The sequence below is a fragment of the Peromyscus eremicus genome, chromosome 3 (genome assembly GCF_949786415.1).
Source record: "Peromyscus eremicus chromosome 3, PerEre_H2_v1, whole genome shotgun sequence".
In the NCBI taxonomy this organism is placed as follows: domain Eukaryota; kingdom Metazoa; phylum Chordata; class Mammalia; order Rodentia; family Cricetidae; genus Peromyscus; species Peromyscus eremicus.
The window spans coordinates 148,561,096-148,580,374 of NC_081418.1; the positions used below are offsets into that span (position 1 = coordinate 148,561,096).

The 19,279-nt window shown below is 42.9% G+C and overlaps 1 protein-coding gene across 4 annotated transcripts in view; it reads left to right on the forward strand.

Moving 5' to 3' along the window:
• Positions 1-19,279, forward strand: part of Plekha5 (pleckstrin homology domain containing A5) — a 75,812-nt gene that overhangs the window by 16,633 nt on the left and 39,900 nt on the right. For 3 of the 4 annotated variants that reach the window (XM_059258733.1, XM_059258735.1, XM_059258734.1), the window contains 4 exons: positions 3,345-3,812; positions 8,711-9,173; positions 11,462-11,545; positions 15,620-15,673. In XM_059258733.1, coding sequence (XP_059114716.1) covers positions 3,345-3,812; positions 8,711-9,173; positions 11,462-11,545; positions 15,620-15,673 — 1,069 coding nt within the window. The remainder of the gene's footprint in view (positions 1-3,344; positions 3,813-8,710; positions 9,174-11,461; positions 11,546-15,619; positions 15,674-19,279) is intronic. The other variant, XM_059258736.1, reaches the window with a different exon arrangement.

Consider the following 19,279-nt stretch of genomic DNA (forward strand, 5'->3'; position numbering starts at 1 on the left):
TCTAGGTTCTACGTGTAAATGAGAGGTTATGATATTTATCTTTCTGGGTCAGGCATATTTCACTAACACAATGATCTCTGGGATAGTCATATGGCTGCATTTTGTGTGTGTGTGTGTGTGTGTGTGTGTGTGTGTGTGTGTTTGCGTGCGCATTATAAATTGGTTATCTGTCCATTGATGTATATACATTATGTATCTTGGCTTTTGTGAAGATTATTGTGCTGCAATAAGCATATAAGTGCAGGAATCTCCTCAACATGCTGACTGATGGATTCCCAGTAGAGGATTGCTGGATCATAATACATTTCTCTCTCCCTTCCTTCCTTCTTTCCTTTCTTTCTTTCTTTCATCCTTCCTTCCTTCCTTCCTTTTCTTTTTTTCTCTCTTTTTTCCTTTTTTGTTTTTTTTTCCGTGTGTGTGTGTGTGTGTGTGTGTGTGTGTGTGTGTGTGTGTGTGTGTAAGAATCTCATGTAACCCAGGCTGGCCTCAAACTCAGTGACTCAGTGTAGAGAAGGATGACCTTGAACTACTGATCCTCCTGACTGCACTGGGGTCGAGGTGTGTATTCCCACACCTGTCTTCCGGTAGCAACTGTTTCTTGGTTTAGAAGAGCTGTAGGTTGAAGTCTGGTTATCCTTTGCTTTATATCCAGTATCTACTTATGAGTGACTATACCATGTTTGTCCTTCCAAATCTTGGTTACCTCACTCAGGATATTTTCTAGTTCCATCCATTTGCCTGCAAATTTCATGATGTTATTGTTTTTCACTGCTGAGTAGTACTCCATTGTGTATATGTACCACATTTTCTTTACCCATTCTTCAGTTGAGGGGTATCTAGGTTGTTTCCAGGTTCTGGCTATTACAAATAATGCTGCTATGAACATAGTTGAGCATGTATGTGTCCTTATGGTATGATTGAGCATTCCTTGGGTATATGCCCAAGAGTGGTATAGCTGGGTCTTGAGGAAGACTGATTCCCAGTTTTCTGAGAAACCACCGTACTGATTTCCAAAGTGGCTATATAAGTTTGCACTCCCACCAACAGTGAAGGAGTGTTCCCCTTGCTCCACATCCTCTCCAACATAAGCTGTCTACAGTGTTTTTGATCTTAGCCGTTCTGACAGGTGTAAGATGGTATCTCAGAGTCGTTTTGATTTGCATTTCCGTGGTGACTAAGGATGTGAACCCCTCCCATTTGTCTTAGTGGCCAGAGTAGTGTCTAGTGTTTTGGGTTTGTTTGTTTGTTTGTTTGTTTCCTGTCATGGCTTAAGTATTACTTTCTTAAGTCAGGTACAATTCTCCTGGTTTATGTTCTCATAGTTTTCTGAGTCAGTTTTATTTCATTTAAAGAAGAGTCATTGTTAGCAGGGCGGTGGTGGCGCACACCTTTAATCCCAGCACTCGGGAGGCAGAGGCAGGCGGATCTCTGTGAGTTCGAGGCCAGCCTGGGCTACCAAGTGAGTTCCAGGAAAGGCGCAAAGCTACACAGAGAAATCCTGTCTCGAAAAACAAAAAAAAAAGAAGAGTCATTGCATGCTTATGTTTCTTCAGTGATAAATCTCTGGGAAAAAAAACATTACAGTTCTAGTCTAAAACAGTAGCTGGAGTTGACTGGACTTAGTTTCACAGTTTTTAAGATACTCAGCATTCAGTATTAAACAATTCTCCCTGCAGACGTCAGTGAATGTTTGCTGTCATTTTAGTGGTTTCCCCTTGGAAGGGAAGAAGCCCCACAGCCCATCTTTGTAAACTGCCCTGTGTCTGCTGTGACATCTGATTTGGAAGCAGTGGTTCATGTATGACTTGTGTCTGTGCAGTATGTGATTTCACTCTTGCTAGCGCTCCATGCCAGAGTGTCTATAGAATCTACATTTCGTCACTAAAAGTTGAGAAATAGGTACATACGTGTGAATATGTATGTTTTCCACACATCATGGAACTTAGCAATAGTACCACCTTTGGAATCTCACAGTAGCACCACAATGTGCTGAAATGCAGGAAGCAGGGCAGTTCTGTGAGTTCCTGATGAATGAGGTAGTCTTGGGTTCAGATGCTTAGCTTGGTTTTATCAAAGCTTGGATAGGATTGGCTCAGGAAAACCACTTCTTATGGGAAAGACCTGTAGCGGCTGGGCGGTGGTGGCACACTCTAATCCCAGCACTTGAGAGGCAGAAGCAAGAGGATCTCTTTGAGTTCAAGGCCAGCCTGGTCTACAAAGCAAGTTCCAGGACAGGCTCCAAAGCTACACAGAGAAACTCTGTCTCAAAAAAAAAAAAAAAAAAAAAAAGGAAAAGAAAAGAAGGAAAGACAGACAGAAAGAAAGAAAGAAAAAGAAAGAAAGAAAAGAAAGAAAGAAAAAAGACCTGTAGCAACTGGGTAGTAACTCAGGTGGCCCAGAAACACAGTTGACAAATATTTTCTTCTCTTGGGCACATGGATTCCAGAGAGCTGCTTGATGAACTAAAAAAAGTGAAGACAGTAAGAGACATGCCAGCTATTGTTGGTTCTCATAACAGTCCTCTGGCATTGCTGAAATTCTCTATTTACCAAAGAGGAAACTGAGGCAGTGTAAGCTTCTGTACCTTGCCAAAGAAGCAGCTATTAAGAAGTAAACAAATCCACTGAAGCTGGGCGTGCTGGTGCACACCTTTAATCTCAGGTAGAAGCAGACATCTCTGTGAGTTCTAGCCAGCCTGGCCTACATAGTGAGACCCTGCCTTTAAAGGGAAAAAGTAAAGTAAAATGAAATAAAGATGCTCATTAAGCATAAGCAACTTGGCTCTGATAGCTCCTAAGCCTTGCAGTCTGGGTATGGTGTTTCACGTCTAGTTCCAGCAGCCATGGCACTTGAGAGGATCACGTTAAGTTTGAGGCTAACCTGGGCTACCCAGTGGCTTCTCTCCAGAAAATAAAACCACACACAGGTCCTCTTGTACAAACAAGAGTTAGTCATACAGTTGAGCTGTTTGGTAGCATCAGGCTGTACTTTCCTGTTGCAACAGCTTCCATAGCCAGACTCATGATTGTCTCATGATGAACTGACCTTCATGACTGATTTGTTATTTCAATTGACTGACTGCTTTAAATAATTGTGGTTTGACTGTTAATGGTGAGAAATAGCATTTGCTGTGTTTCCAGATTTTGGCAGGCAGAGGCACATGGCACTTGTCTTAGTAGCCTTTGCCTGACGGTGTTTTCTTGCATTTTAGAGTTAGACCTGCATGATAATGCCGCAGTTCTGAGGTCCCGTGTCAGCATATACTCTGCCTCTGTTAGTTGGTTTGCTTGTTCTCGTGGGTTGAGTCTCCATCTGTTTACTCTGCTTGTCTCCTCTACTTTCAGAATGGACAAGATTGCAACGGAAGGAGCATCAACTAAAGAAACCAATAACATTCCCAACCACAGAGTCCTCATTAAGCCAGAGGTCCAGAACAATCAGAAAAATAAGGAAATAAGCAAAATGGAGGAAAAAAGGGCCTTAGAAGCTGAAAAATATGGATTTCAGAAGGATGGCCAAGAGAGACCTCTAACAAAAATTAACAGTGTAAAGTTGAACTCTCTGCCATCAGAATATGAAACTGGGCTAGCCTGCCCACCGCAGAATGTGCACTACAGACCCATCAATGTGAATAGTTCAGATGGCAAAATAGTGAATGTCAGCTTGGCAGATGTCCAGGGTGGGAGTCACCCAAATGCAGGGACCCTGGCCACAGAGGCTGATCGAGTCATTCAGAGAACGAATTCAATGCAGCAGCTGGAACAGTGGATTAAAATCCAGAAAGGACGGGGTCTTGAAGAAGAGCCCAGAGGGTAAGTACCTTATGACAGCCCAGTTTCTTTGTTGCTGTGGTGGAGCAGGTAGGCTTCATTTACAGTACTGGTTTGAAGTATGTTTTCGATTTCCCACTTCCATTACTGTGTCTTGCTCACGGTGATCAGATGTATTTTCTGTCTCACGTTTCTATGGATAGCCTTCCTTTGGGGAAGAGCCCATCCTTCCTAGCCTCTGACAAAGGATGGGGTGAAGTTGAGGGGAGAGATAAGTTTTAGGGAGGTGAAGAGGGGCTCTATCTTTCTACCTTCACCCCTGTTTCTCCTCTCCTAGAATTCTGAACTGTGATGAACCAGTGGGTATTTGTCTCAAGCCCTAATCTGCCTTCCATTAGCAGCTTCTACAACCTCGTAGACTGAAAGATCTTCTTAGACAAGAAATCTAGGACCCAGGTGTGGTAGCACACACCTGCAATCCCAGTATTTAGGAATGGAGGCAGGGGATCAGGAGTTCAAGGGCAGCCAGAACTACACAGCTGAAACCTTGTTTCAAAACAAAACCAAGGTTATAGACCAGTGTGCCTCACATGCCTTAGGTTCAATTCCCGGCACAACAAAAAAGGGAAGGGAAGATGTAGCTAGAGTTTTCCTGCCTGGCCCACAGTCAGGACAAATCTCTCTCACCTGCCAGTCCCACAGCCGCTCAGACCCGACCAAGTAAACACAGAGACTTATATTGGTTACAAACTGTATGGCCGTGGCAGGCTTCTTGCTACCTGTTCTTACAGCTTAAATTAATCCATTTCTATTAATCTATACCTTGCCACATGGCTCGTGGCTTACCGGCATCTTCATATGCTGTTTGTCATCATGGCGGCTGGCAGTGTCTCTCTGACTCAGCCTTCCACTTCCCAGCTTTATTCTCCTCCTTGTCCCGCCTACACTTCCTGCCTAGCCAATGGCCAATCAGTGTTTTATTTATTGACTAATCAGCAACACATTTGCCATACAGAACATCCCACAGCAGGAAGAAATACCTATAATCATTCAATTGTAGCCTAGTGGTTTGGAGACAGTTGACATGTGAAGTGAGAGGAGAGAGATCTGGCCCCATGCCTGTAAGCCTGCATCTCCAGAGAGCAATCTGAACTTGAGCATGGTTCAGATGTCACCAGTGTATCTCACATGGCAAAAGGTGTGAAAGTGGAGAAAAGAGAGGTTCCATGGCATTCTGCAAGTGCCAGGGGTGGTGGTCTGTGCCTCTAATCCTAGCACTCAGGTGGCTGAGTCTGAAGACTGAGAGTTCGAGGCCAACGACATAGTAAGACTCTGTCTTAGTTTTAATAAAAGGAGAGAGGACCTAAGAGAACAAACATTTAAGAAATAAGAAATGGCAGGGCTTGCAAAGATTATCAGGAATATATGCTGAGAAGTAGGTACATTTCAAAAAAGCCTTTTTTTTTTTTTTTTTTTTTGAGACACAGTTTCACTAATAATCCAGGCTGGCAGGCCTGAAACGTGGTGTGTAGACACAAATCTTTCTCTGCCTCACAGGTGCTGGAATTAAAGTTGTACACCACCACATCCAGCAAACATAAAATATATTATGTGTATGAACGTTTTGCTTGCATGTATGTATGTACATTGTGTACATGCCTGATGCCTGCAGAGACCAGAAGAGGATCTCTGTGACCCCTATAAGGGGTCATTTAGGTGCTAGGAACTGAAGTCCAGTCCTCTGCAAGAGCACCCATGCTCTTAAGCACTGGGCTGACTCCCCAGGCCTCAAAACACCAAATTGTAATCACAGCACCCTGAAGCCGAAATGGCTGAGTGCAAGGCCACTCTGGATTATACATAATCAGAAGTCAGTCAGCCAGAGCTACATAGTGAGACCCATCTGAAAACACTAAAACAAGGAAAATCTTTGAAGTAAATATTAGGGCTACGAACATAGTCCAGTGGTAGAGCACTTGCCTGGCATGCACAAGGCATGGACTTGATTTCTAACCCTTAAAAGTCAACAAATTTTACATTTCTGAAAGTATTTTGTATTCATGTTCATAAAAATCATTGTTATTTTTTTCTTTTTCTTTTTTGGTTTTTTTGGCTGGCCTCAAACTCACCCTGTAGACCAGGCTGGCCTCGAACTCATAGAGATCTGCCTGCCTCTGTATCCCGAGTGCTGGGATTAAAGGCATGTGCCACCACTGTTTGGCTGTAACTTTTTTCTTAAAACAGAAGTTCGTAGAGAAAGTATGTTAAGTGGATTTTCCATGTTACTTACATATTTTATATTGATAATATAGTCTATACTGTAAGTGTATACTGATTTTCATGTAGTTTTCTATGTAATGTAATTGTTACTGTAGCTTCTGAGTAATAGAAAATAGACAGCATGACTTGAATGTTTTGGTTCACTGCTGAAGCTTCTGAAGCGTGGAAATGCTTTCTAGTTCTGCTCAGTGCTACACTATCAGAAAGCTGTCTTCAAAAGTGTGGCTCTAAAGCCTGGGTAGACTGGGCTTGTTAGCTCTCCCAAGGCTGCAAACACACACACACACACACACACACACACACACACACACACACACACACACACACCCTGTGAGCAGTCAATAGAGAGTAGTGAATAATACTTCAGACCTGTAGTTGTAGAGTCTACTGTACAGCATAGAGATTAAGTTGTAACAGTGAGTTCTATACTTGAAAACTGGCTCAGATTTGTTTGCTGTTACTGTGTACCTCTGGCTGGCCTGGCCAGGACCTTACAGATATGTACCACTGCTTCTGCCTATCCATTGCTGAGATTAAAGGTTGCACCCTGCACCTGCCCTCCAAGACATGTCAGAATTTCAAGTTAACCGCAGTAATACACACACTCAGTTTGATTTAGCATTTCTACAGTGTATGTTCATTTTATGTATATCTGTACACTAAGTGTTACCAACTTTTTTCAGAAGAGCATGACTAAATGTTCAAATTTACCAGTTGTCAGGGAGTTACACATTAAAGAAACAATGAGGTAATACTTTTCACTTCCATATTGGACACAGTCATAGGTGAGCAATTCACTTAATGCATGGGTGAGAGAATAGAATTTAACTATTTGTGTGAAATTACAAGGACAAATCAAGTCATACATTGTCGGTAGGAAAACACGTAAGTAAAATTTAATTAGACAGAAAAACGGGAAGTAGTTCTGAGGGTGGAAGTATTGGAGGCACTACAGCTCACATTCAGGAAATAATTTAGGCTGGAAGTCTGCCAAGTCGCTTCCTCTCAACTTAAATCTCACTTCAAAGAAAAATCTTTCCCTCAAATAAAACAGTTCTTCCTTGAGTTAAAAGTGTAGAGAGGATAGCGGGTACCTGGAATTTATGTTTTCATCTGTGAAGTATCAGTGAGTGTTAGCGGGGCCGCTGGGAAGGTTTTCTAGCCTTTTCTTCTGAGTGCGGCCCCTCTGAGGGCTGACAGGGGCTTTCTTTGCATTCTTCTTCTTTGGCTTCCCTGAGTGCTTGGAGTGTCACAGTCTTTTCAAATGGCTCAAGGCCACTTTGAATCTTTGAAAAGTATCATCCGTGTTCCTAAATAAACCTCCTCCCAAAAAAACATTTGCAACTTGCAAACTTATTGGTGAAAGGAAACATCGTAATGAAAAAACTGACTTTTTTTCTTTCTGAAAGACTTTCTTAATTACTAAGACCCTGGTAGGAAGCAGGGGAGGTTGAATGTTTAGTCGGATGGTAGGTCCCCGTCCCCTGTGTTGTGCGCCCCCCACCCACCCCCTTCCCCGAACGGCCTCTGAACAGAGCTGCAAAGTGTCTTTGTGAGTAATGGAGCTGGTCATTGTCCCCCAGGGCAGATCACAGGCAGCTGCTGCTGAATGGACTCACAGTGCTTTCTTCTTAATCTTTTACTTCAGAGTAAATCGCACTTTGCTTAATTTGAATTTCTTTGGAACAAAATCACTGAAGTAAATTGTACTTCTGAAAATCAGGTCTCCTGATGCTAGAAAATGTATAAGACAAAAATGAATTTACTTGTTAATAACTTGTGTCTCTATTAAGAGTCCCCCAAAGTTTCAAAGATGGTAGAAGACCATTTTAAACTCTGTGGCCAGTAGCCAAGGTGATGGGAAACACTGCTGTCAGTAACACATGAGTAAATATAGCAGCTCCCATGATAGTGACTACTTCAGAACACTGACAGTAGTGTTGCCCAGAGTTGTAATCTGTTCTGTTGGTGCTTAGGTCCATTTGTGTGTTTTAAACCATCAATGCCTGTCATTCTTAAAGATACAACGTCCATGTTGGCATTCTGTACTTAAGTTGCAGTTAATGCTTCTGTAGTGTTTCTTACATTTATTACTTAGCTTTCTTAAATTTCTGAAGCAAGGTGTGGTAAGTTGCTTTAGAGTTAGTCTCTCAGCTGTAACCAACCTGAGGTAGACTGCTAGAATGGAGTCTTGGGTGGAATCAGCTTCCTCTGGCTGCAGCACTTCCTGAATACATGACCATGGGGCTTCCAGCTTTCCTCCCCCTAATTTCTGCCTTTTGTGTTAGCAGAGAAGTTGGGAGGGAAATCGAGTTGTGGGGTGAAAGGGCCAGATACACCACAGGGGAGAGCCACAAATAATGGAACTCCGCTCTGCTCATGTAGACTGTTTGCTCTCTCTCTGCTCCCAAAGCTCAGTGGTAGAGCGCTTGCCTAGCAAACACAAGGCCCTGGGTTCGGTCCTCAGCTCAGGTAAAAAAAACAAACAAACAAAAAAAGCCCTCCCAAAAAAACAAAAAACAAACAAGCAAACAATAAAGTCTGGTACGTATTTACTTGCCAGGGCAGCCAGAAATACAGTGTCGCTTAAAATTGCAAAAACAGCTCTCTCTTTATTTTACGACATCTTTTTCATTTTTACAACTTCTTTTTAATTTTAGAGTAATTTCTTACCAAACATTGCCAAGAAATATGCCAAGCCACCGAGCCCAGATTGTGGCCCGCTACCCTGAAGGTTACCGAACACTCCCAAGAAACAGCAAGACCAGACCTGAGAGTATCTGCAGTGTGACCCCTTCTGGCCATGAGAAGTCTGGGCCTGGAACAGAAGAGAAGCGGCGCTCCATGAGGGACGACACCATGTGGCAGCTGTATGAGTGGCAGCAGCGTCAGTTTTACCATAAGCAGAGCACCCTTCCTCGACACAGCTGCCTGAGCAGCCCGAAGGCCATGGTCAAGGTTTCTGACCAGACAATGCACTCCATCCCCACGTCACCTTCCCATGGGTCCATAGCGGCTTACCCGGGATTCTCCCCACAACGAACATACAGGTCAGAAGTGACCTCACCCATCCAGAGAGGAGATGTCACGGTAGACCGCAGGCACCGGGCTCATCACCCAAAGGTAAAACACTAATTTTGTGTTAGCTCATTGCTTAAGGATGTTGTATTTTCTTTCTAATACACTGTTTTAAATTAAATTAGAGGAAAGAGAATGGGAAGTTAACAAGGCTGTTTTTGTCTTAAAAATTAAAACTCTGTCCAATTCCCTTGTATAGAACCTAACTTTAATTCTTAACCCCAGGATCACAAGAGTGATTCCTTTATTTGTTGTCAAGCCTCTCGTGTGTTTACATTTGTCTCTAGTGCTTTTATTTTGAGAGAGGATCTCTGTGAACTAGTTGCCCAGGCTGGCTTCAGATTCCAGATGCTCCTGCCTCAGCTTTTTTAATAACTTGGATTATGGGTTTGGGCCATATTTTAGCTGTTCTTTTATTGCTATGATAAAACACGATGACGAAGGCAGCTTACTGAAGGAAGGGTTCGAACTTACAGTTAATAAGAGTCCATCACCGTCACAGTGGGGAAATGGCAGCAGAAACAGCTGAGAACTCACCGGAAGCTACAGGCAGGGGAAGAAGCAGAGTGGGAATGGCTGATGGCTTTTGAAACCTCAGAGCCAATCCCCAGGGACATACTTCCTCCAGCAAGACCAGACCTCCTAAACCTACCCAAACAGGGCCACTTACTAGGTCCAAGCATTCAAATGCCCCAGACTATGGGGGACATTTCATTCAAACCACCACAGGACACCACACCCAGCAAAAGTTTTTGGCTTTTGTTTTTTTTTTTATTTGTTTTGTTTTGTTTGACAGACACATTATTCATTCTTCTCCATCTGAGGACATACCTTGTTCTTATTATATGTTTTTTTCCCCCATGCTAAGAATCGAACCCACCTTGTGCATGCTAGGCAAGTGTTCTGCCACCAGACTACATCCCAGCTCACATCGGGTTGGGGGAAGAATATGTATACGTGTGGGTGTGCATAGTCATGTGTGGAAGCCATAGTTCAATGTTGAGCATCTGCCTCTATCACTCTCCACTTTATTTTTTGAGACAGGGTCTCTCACTGAACCTGGATTGGCTAGCTGGCTGGCCAGCCACTGCCTCCCAGCACTGAGATCATAGGTGTCTGCTACCACACCTAGTTATTTTGATGTGGGTGGTAGGGATCAGCTCCTGCTCATGCAGCGAGCACTTTGCCCACTAAGCCTCTCCCCAGACCACTGTAGCTCATTTTTATTGACTTTTTATATTCTTGCCAACCATACCTTCTCCCTGGTATGCAAGCTCACTCTGTTCTTCTTTAGGGCAAAAATATTGACTTCACCTTCTAACCAAGTGGCTGTCTGGCATTGAGATCTCTTATATGCTAAAATTCAGTATTACTATCTAACAGTATTTAATAATGAAACGTGTTGGCAAGGAGAACATTTCATGACGGGCTGAACCAGTTCTTTGCAGATAAACTCTTTCATTACCACATCATGCACAGCCAAGAGGGACATTAGTGTACGCATGTGTCAGGGGATCACTGGTTCGCATTTAGACACCAGTTGGCTAGTAAGCTTTAAGAAAATGCCATAAGAGCTGTCAGTGTATCTACACTCACCAACTACAGATGCCACAGGTGGATTTGATAACATACTTCCACCAAAAGACTTGTCGTGACAGAGTGATATAAAAGCAGATATGAGAGACCAGCAAACAGTCAGATCTTTAAGGCTGTCAACCTGGCCACTCCTGTTACTAAGTTTCCTCTAAGGAGTATGAAGCAGGGTCAGTGAGATGTTCAGTATGTAAAGATGCTTTCTGTGTAAGCCTAGTGACCTTAGTTCAATCTCCAGAACCAACACAAAGGTAGAAGGAGAGGGCCAGTACCACAGAGTTGTCCTCTGACCTCCACGTATGCACCACCACACATCATACACATACACAATAACAATAATAAATATAAAACATGTATATATAGGCCTAGGCATAGTGGTTCATGCCCACTGTGGGTAGCACTTGGGTAGTGGAAACTAGTAGGTTAGGAGATCAAGTGTGAGGCCAGCCTGAGCTACACAAGGTCCTGTCTCAGAAAAAACAACAGCAACCGTGCATGTGTGCGCATGTGCGCACACGAGGGTCCTGAGAACAAGGAGTTTGGGTGTTGCTGAGTCAGGCTCCATATGATTACTCTTTTCATTCACATCCGTATTTAGTCAAGGAAGGAATTTTGGTATGTCTTTCATAAACGCTAATGACAATTTTAATTGGTATTTTATAATGGAAACTTAAGATTATTCATCAATAACATTAAAAAAAAAGTTGCCCACTAAATTATATTTTGTCCTTGTTTCCTAGCATGCCTATGTACCTGACAGAAGGTCAATGCCAGCTGGCTTAGCTTTACCGGCTGTTAGTCCTCAGAGCCTCCAAGGCAGAACGGTGAGTGTGATAAGTTTACTTATCATATGCCTACTTTATTTGCTGCCCAGAAAGGCATGAAGCTGCCATGGCTTTTAAGTGTGAATTTTCAGACATCGCCTACAGAAGAAAACAGCACTGCTCTTGTGACAAGGACGCAGCAGCAGAAGAATGTAGGCTCAGATAGCCATGTCAGTGTCCTTTTGGCTTCCTTTCCCTAAATGCCCAAATAAAGGAGAAAGTTTAAAGTTTACTATTTAACTCTGGGTTTTTGATTTATTATCCCCTTTATCTTTAAAATAAAAGCCAGGCATGGTAGTACACAGAAGGATAGCTGTGAGTTAAGGCCAGCCCTGACTACTTAGCATACAAGACTACATAGTTTTGTTTTTGTTTTTGTTTTTTGTTTCTGTTTCATTTTGTTTTGTTTCTTAAAAACCAAATAGCTCAGTGGTGAATGATTACATAAGATATGCAAGACCTGGATTCGAGCCCAGCCAACCCTACACCAGTGGTTCTCAACCTTGGGTTGAGACCGCTTTGGGGTCCCATATCAGGTACCCTGCATATCAGATATTTACATCATGATTCAAAACAGTAGCAAAATTGTAGTTATTGAAGGAGCAATAAAAATCATTTTATGGTTGGGGGTCATCACAACATGAAAAACAGTATTAAAGGGTCGCAGCAGTAGGAAGGTTGAGGACCACACCCTCCACACACTCAGCACAGACTTCGGAGTGATAATCAGTAGGACAAGTCTATCGAGTATCTGTCTGGCCACATGACAGACCTTCTGAAACCTTTTCCCTGTGGCTTTTGTTTTATTCTGAGACCAAGTCTTGAGATAGAGTGCGAGCCAGCCTGGAACGCTTTCTTCTTGCTCAGCCTCCTTGGTGGTTGGGATTATGTGAACATACTGCCATACTTGGCTTTTCTGTGAAATTTAATATAAATTAGCTACTGTAGAGCCGAAAATACATTGATACATGTATTTACCCAAAGAAAGACTATACAATAGTCAGAATTGTCCATGGTGGCTCATGCCTTTAATCCTAGCATTCCAGAGGCTGAGACAAGATTGGGAATTGGAGGCTAGCCTGAGATACAAGAGGGAAAAATCAAACAAACCAAAAACCACAGCAAGTGTATTTTACTACTATTTAAATTGAGGATTTTTCATATCAGTTCCCCAAATCAAAGAAAGTAGATGACTTTTCCCCTCCTTTGGCTTGGTTTTTGCTGTTTTGTTTTTAGACAAAGTCTTCATCTAACAGTCCCTTGCCCCGGCCTCTGGAGTACTAAGCCCAACATTGCTGGAATGCTTTTCTCTGGGGCAACTCTGTTGTCAGGAGATAGTCCTATTCACTTGAGGATGTGATTTTAATCGCTGTAGGATTGTTTGTTACTATTTAAAATTCTCTTCCTACAGTAATCAAGACAAACTCATCTCTTTTTATGTCTTATTTCATCTTACACCTTTAGATATAAGGAAATAGTTGCTGGATTTAAAGTGATTGCAGTGTGTTTACTAAAGATTGTGAATGTATGTTATTAAAAACCAAGGACTAGGTTCTGGCGGTGGTGGAGCACACCTTTAAGCCCAGCACTCAGGAGGCAGAGGCAGGTAGATCTCTGAGTTCCAGGACATCCAGGGCTACACAGAGAAACCCTGTCTCAAAAACCCCCCAGAACTATTAAATACTAGGTTGTGGATGTGAGGGAGTAAGTGGCAGTCACAGAGTAACTGCTAGCTGTCTGGTATTTTCTCTTCCACTCTGCTCCCTCTAGTGGATGTTCAGGGTCAGTTTTATGTACCATCACCCATACCTTTTTCCAGCCGATAATACATCTTTATTTGGCCTCAAAATGTGAATATACAGCTAACTTACAACCTTCTGTCCTCTGAAAATGCTATCATTTAGTCCATACACAAACTAGTTAATTTTCTGTCAGAAATCAACCTGAAGTTTAGAATATTCCATTCTTCCAAAAAGAAAGAAGAGAGCATAGCAGTCCCTTCCTCAACCCACTTCTCCTTGGCAAGTCCTAAGAGCTGGACGTTATGACCAAGAGATAAAGCCTGTCCCAGAGTCGTGTAGTGACAAGGTGCCTTTTTGGCTTCAGAGCAAAAACAGCTGGGCTTTTTTTCCCCACCTAATGTGGTTTGAAGTCACTGCACTGAACGCTGTCGACTGCTAAGTGTAAAAGGCCGTTGTCTTCTCTTTGTATGTGCCCCTCCACCTGAGGAGCCAATGGGAAGGTGTAGTTTACTTCTGTGACGCCGTGCCTGTCTGAAGGCAATACTGAAAATGCCGTGGGTCTCTAAAAGAGCTTCATGGTATAGAAAATAGGGAGCAACAGCGAATGAACAGAAGAGAGCTGGTGTAAAGCCGGGCATGCGCAACATGAGCTCAGCAGCACCCCTGCCTGGAACTTGAGGGGAAGAGCCCCTTCTCCACCTTACAGTGTTAAACAAGCTCAGAGAAACAGAAGGTGCTGCTGAGACACCTCTGCTCTGCAGAGACTGAGGGGCTCACCCCGTTTGTGGGAAGCTTTCCTCCTCAGGATTCATAGTAACCACTGGGGAACCAGAGTCTCCTGTGTGCAGAGTGTGTGTGCAGGGACAGGTGCTGGGGTACACTTCATGGCAATATTTGTTTCCCATTTTTTCTCCTAAAAAAAGAGAATTGACATTTTAATCATAAAAGTGCTGTGGAAGCTCTATTGGTGACATCATAAAATGTGACTGACCTCACACACCGACTCTTAGAATTCGGAAATAACACCCACCCAAGTTTTACATTTCTGAAGTGTAATTCTTTTTATTTACTTGTTCTTTGAAATGGTGTTGGAGAGGTGAGCATTGCTCTGTTGCTGGAAGAGTCTTAGGTATAATTTTAACATCCTGATGACATCTTTAGTGAGTAACTTAACAGTTCTCTGTGCAAAGCTTTATGGTGGGTTTGTGCATTTTATGCTTAACATTGACATACTCTTGTGAGTTCTGAGAAAATGCCTAAATGCCCTGTTGTTTTGCTGTAAAGTAACACTATTCCTTCTGTCTCTCTAGATGTCTATGCATTTATGTAGGACCTATCATCATAGTGCTTAGGCACTATGATGCCAACCATAAGAGGAAACTTGCCAAGAAATCTTGGTTTAATATCTGTCACTTAAGACAACAATTAATCTGTTTTCCACTGTTTGGATTCTTAAATTGTACTCCTTCAGCCAGAGGAGCTTACGCTGCTGCTCATAAAGCTGAGACGGCAGCAAGCTGAACTGAGTAGTATCCGGGAGCATACCTTAGCACAGCTCATGCAGCTCAAACTTGAGGCCCACAGCCCAAAGGTCAGCTATGGAGACGTGTGTCTGGCATCATCACTCATCAGTGCATTCTGTGTCCTTGGTGTCAAGCATGAGCCTGTACCATCATCGCAGGGACATTACAGTCTCCTATTGACCCTTTGAGAATTCAGCTTATTTACGTGCATGTACAGTAGTGAGAAAATACAGTGAGGATGCGTTGCTTCTTGGCCTTTGACTCTTTGGCTGGTTGGGAGGAGGAAGGAGGGAGCTGCACTGGGGTCTCGGGATAGTGCTGCGGCTCAGTAAATACTTTGACTTCCACATCTGATAAAACAGGTACTGAAAGCTTGTGTTTTCAAATGAAGCAGTAAGTTGAAAATTCATTATAAGCCTTTTGTTCTTACGGGGGGAAAAGTGAACACATACTGTTTCTCAGCTCACACATGTGATCCCAGCACTCCAGATGTGGTACAGGACAATCAGGAAGTTGGAGACTGGTCTGAAATCTCTCAAAGGGTTAATAGCCTCTGTTTATGTGAGAAGGGAGGGCTGTAGCAGCGAAAAGGATGGGCATGTGAAGCTTCTATCTGCTAAAGCCATTGCAAGCGTTTTCCTACGTGATAACTTAGTGTCTACAATTTTATACACTTGAATATGTCATCTGTACACTGACAGCATGTTTGTGAAAGTTGTGTGCTGTGATACTACACTGTTTTTCTTATTACCAATTGACCTTTTGATGATTTGCTCTCTGTCCCTCTTTCCTTGGTTGATGGCTACTAGAATGAAATTCTTTCACATCATCTTCAAAGGAACACCATATATTTGGATCATCAGGTGGGGTTTGTAGAATTTTCTTACTATGACACCAATTAAAATTTACCAATTATACTACAATTTTAATGGCTGCTTAAGTATTTCAATCACTTTAATTAATAACATGACTTCAACAAGTGACAGTAAAGAGCCCTGACCAAAAGGCAAAAGGCATTTGTGGCCGGGCGGTGATGGCACACGTCTTTAATCCCAGCACTCGGGAGGCAGAGGCAGGCGGATCTCTGTGAGTTCGAGGCCAGCCTGGGCTACAGAGTGAGTTCCAGGACAGGCTCCAAAGCTACACAGAGAAACCCTGTCTCGAAAAAAAAAAAAAAAAAAAAAAAAAAAAAAAGGCATTTGTGAGAGTCAATGGAGGATAATATAAACAGAGTCACCTAAGCTTGAGAGCTTGTATCCTCTGTGTTTCCTTATAGCTCATGAAAATTCTTACATACTGAGGTGTAGCTGAGCTGGGGGGTAACCAGTGAAGGAATGAACACTATGGATGTCCTGTTGGCAGTTGGGGAGGACAGCAGTAGTGTTCTGGATTCCCTAAGGACAGCTTCAGGGTGCATGGAATCTGCTGGAGGCCGCCCTTAGCTGCCTGAGTGCTGTCTCCTCCCACACTGTGGTCTGCCCAGTGTGCAGATCCTGTTTAACAGTGGCCTGGGGTTCTCCCCGTTGCTTGAGTGGTGGGTGGCCAAGGGCAATCGTCACACGTGAAGTGACAGGTATGGCGGCTGCAGACTGAGACCCTATCTCCAAAAGGCAAACAAAGTGGAAAGTATCAGTAAAGCAGGGTTGTCCCGGGTTTTAGTGTCTTAGACACTGTTGTCTGCTTAGTTAGTGGGCCTTGGTATCTTATCAGACTTAATTTCTGCTAACGAATGAATTCTTTAATACAGATCAAGCTAAACCTTACTTTGACTTGTCTTAAACTGTGTAGATTTGAATGTTATATCAAATAAAGTTCCTGTGGGAAATGTTATAAGACAGATGCTTACATCTTTGAAAGAAAGTGATAAATGCAGCTTTATAAGTTTTATTTAAAAAAAGATTTCATGCCAGCATAACCCTTTGCAGACATGTTCAGTCATTTTAATTTTTAAAAAAGCGACTTTCTTAGTATATAATTTACATACTTCCCATTAATTTTTGTCATGGTTTTACCTGTTGGAATGCTTCAGAAACCAGCATTTTGTTACCCAAATTCAGATCTCCACTGCAGAGCCTTGCCTGGTGAAACTCAGTCACAGCACTGAAGTGTACTTTGACAGCAGTATAATGAAGATACCCACTGCACATTCTAGAAAGCTCCTGGGGTCTGTGGGAAATGAACTGTCTTTACAGTTCCTTTGCACTGTAAACCAGAGCGCCTTTCAAAGTAGCCCACATCCGTGGTGCAGCAGGGCAGAGGCAGGAAGATCAAAACTACAAGACTGACCGTCTCAAAAAATCGTAACCTGACTAACAAGCAAACCAACCATAAATCATTCTGAAAACCTGTGGGATGTTGTAAAAATTAGCCTTAAAATAATAGCGTAAGCATGAATCCGGTTACCGAGAACCTTTGAAAATAAGCCTAATGGGGGTTGGGGATTTAGCTCAGCAGTAGAGCGCTTGCCTAGCAGGTGCAAGGCCCTGGGTTCGGTCCTTAGCTCCAGTAAAAAATATATATAAAAGAAAATAAGCCTAATGGTTTGCTGTGATTTGTTGTTAGTCCTCTCAGTGAAGTACGTGGTGCAGTTACAGGGATGGAACTTTGGGGATGGCCAGACAGATGAGTGTGCTGTACCCACCACTGTTCCTGAGATGCTTTTCAGTCCTTTATCCGTTTCCCAGAGTGGCGCAGATCCCGTCTCGGGCTTGCAGTTATGCCATACTAGTGTTCACCGTTGAAATATGGTGAAATACTGGTGATTTGTAGTCCCTGTCAGCAGAGTTTTCAAGTAATTGGCCTTTTTCTCAGGTTCTGAAATAGTTACATTATTTCCATTTTTAAATTTTATAACAGGAGTAATTATAGAAATGGATGTTTTGAGTCATACTTTGCACTTAAATGTAACTACTTCTGTTAGTGAACATTTGACTATTTATAGATAACATTTAGGATGTAAAACTTTCATGAACAGAAACTCATCTGTATCTAAATGCATATGATCTTCAGGTTACCTTGGGGGTAAAGTGCTTGTCGTCCACCCCCAGAGCCCCGAATAGTGGGACACACTTTTAGTCCCGTCACTTTTGTGGTAGAGACAGGTGATCCCTGGAACAGTCTGGCCAGCTATCATAGCCAAACCAGCAAGCCTCAGGTCCCAGGAGGGTCTCAAAAAAGGGAGGGAAAAAAAAACCAAGATGGATGCTCCTGAGAAACAACCAGGTTGACCCCTAGCTTAGACACATACACACTCACAAAAGGTTATCTAAAGATAATCTCTCCTTAAATACATTTAAAAATTGTTTCTAGCAATGCACTGAAATGACAGTTTTTGAACTGTGTTATGCATTGTATCTAACTATAGCTATATATATGTAAAATGATTATAATTTTTTTGAGTGGAGTTTCTCATTCAGCTCAAACTTTCTCACTGTCTGTCTTGTTCCTGCAGTAACATGTTTGAGCTGACCGACTCTGTTGTTTTTGCAGGCATTTTTGGGTGTCCGGGATTTATAGATTGACTCATCAGTTTTATAGAACCACAAATTAGACAGCAGATCAGAGAAGAGGCCCCGGGCAAATTGTACAGTACACACCTCAGAGGAATGGGTTCTGGCTGACTCTCCTCTCAGCTCCTGCTGTCTGCCACTTGCATTAAGTAGAAGCAATCAATGCAGCCTTCCTCCAGCCTTCTATAGGTACCAAGCCACCCTAAGGAAAGCTTGAGTTCATTTAAATTCCATTCATTTCTAACGTTATTTGGAAAAAGTAGAGCCGGAAGATATCCCCTGAGCTATTTCAGAGGTGAATGCCTGTCTTCTGCCGCTGGCAGCCTCCTATAAATGAAGCAGGGACTGACCGCCTGTCAGAAAGCAGGACTGAAGAGCCTGAGCATAGAGCAGGACTTTTCTCACCACCTCTCAGGACAATGATGACTGAGATAATCTAAAGGTCACAGCAGTGCTGGGTATGGTGGTATATACCTTTAGTCCCAGGGCTCAGGGGCTGAAGTGCCAGGATTGCTGGGAGATAGATAGGATGAGTTGTAGGCCTCTTGGACTACAAACTTAGACCCTGTCTCACAAAATCAAAACATAAAGACCAATAGCTGTACAATTCTGTGGTAGGCTTTTCCGCTACTTTCTGCTTTATTCTGAAATACACTATCTCATTGTTTGAAGAGCTAGTAAACTACTTGAGGTCTGTATTTTTAATGATATTTTTATCTACTCTTTGAGAATTCCATACATGTGTGTTGTATTTCAATCATATCCACTCCCCCAGGCTCCCCATGACACATCTCCCTCCCAGTTCCATGTCCTCCTCCGCAGAACCCATTGAGTCCAGTCTGTGCTGCCCCATTCAGTGAGCATCTCATTTGGTTTTCCAAACACTCCCCACCCCCTACCGCCCCCCCCCCCCCCCCCCCCCCCGTCCATTCTAACTTCCCTGTTAGTAAGAGCAGTGAA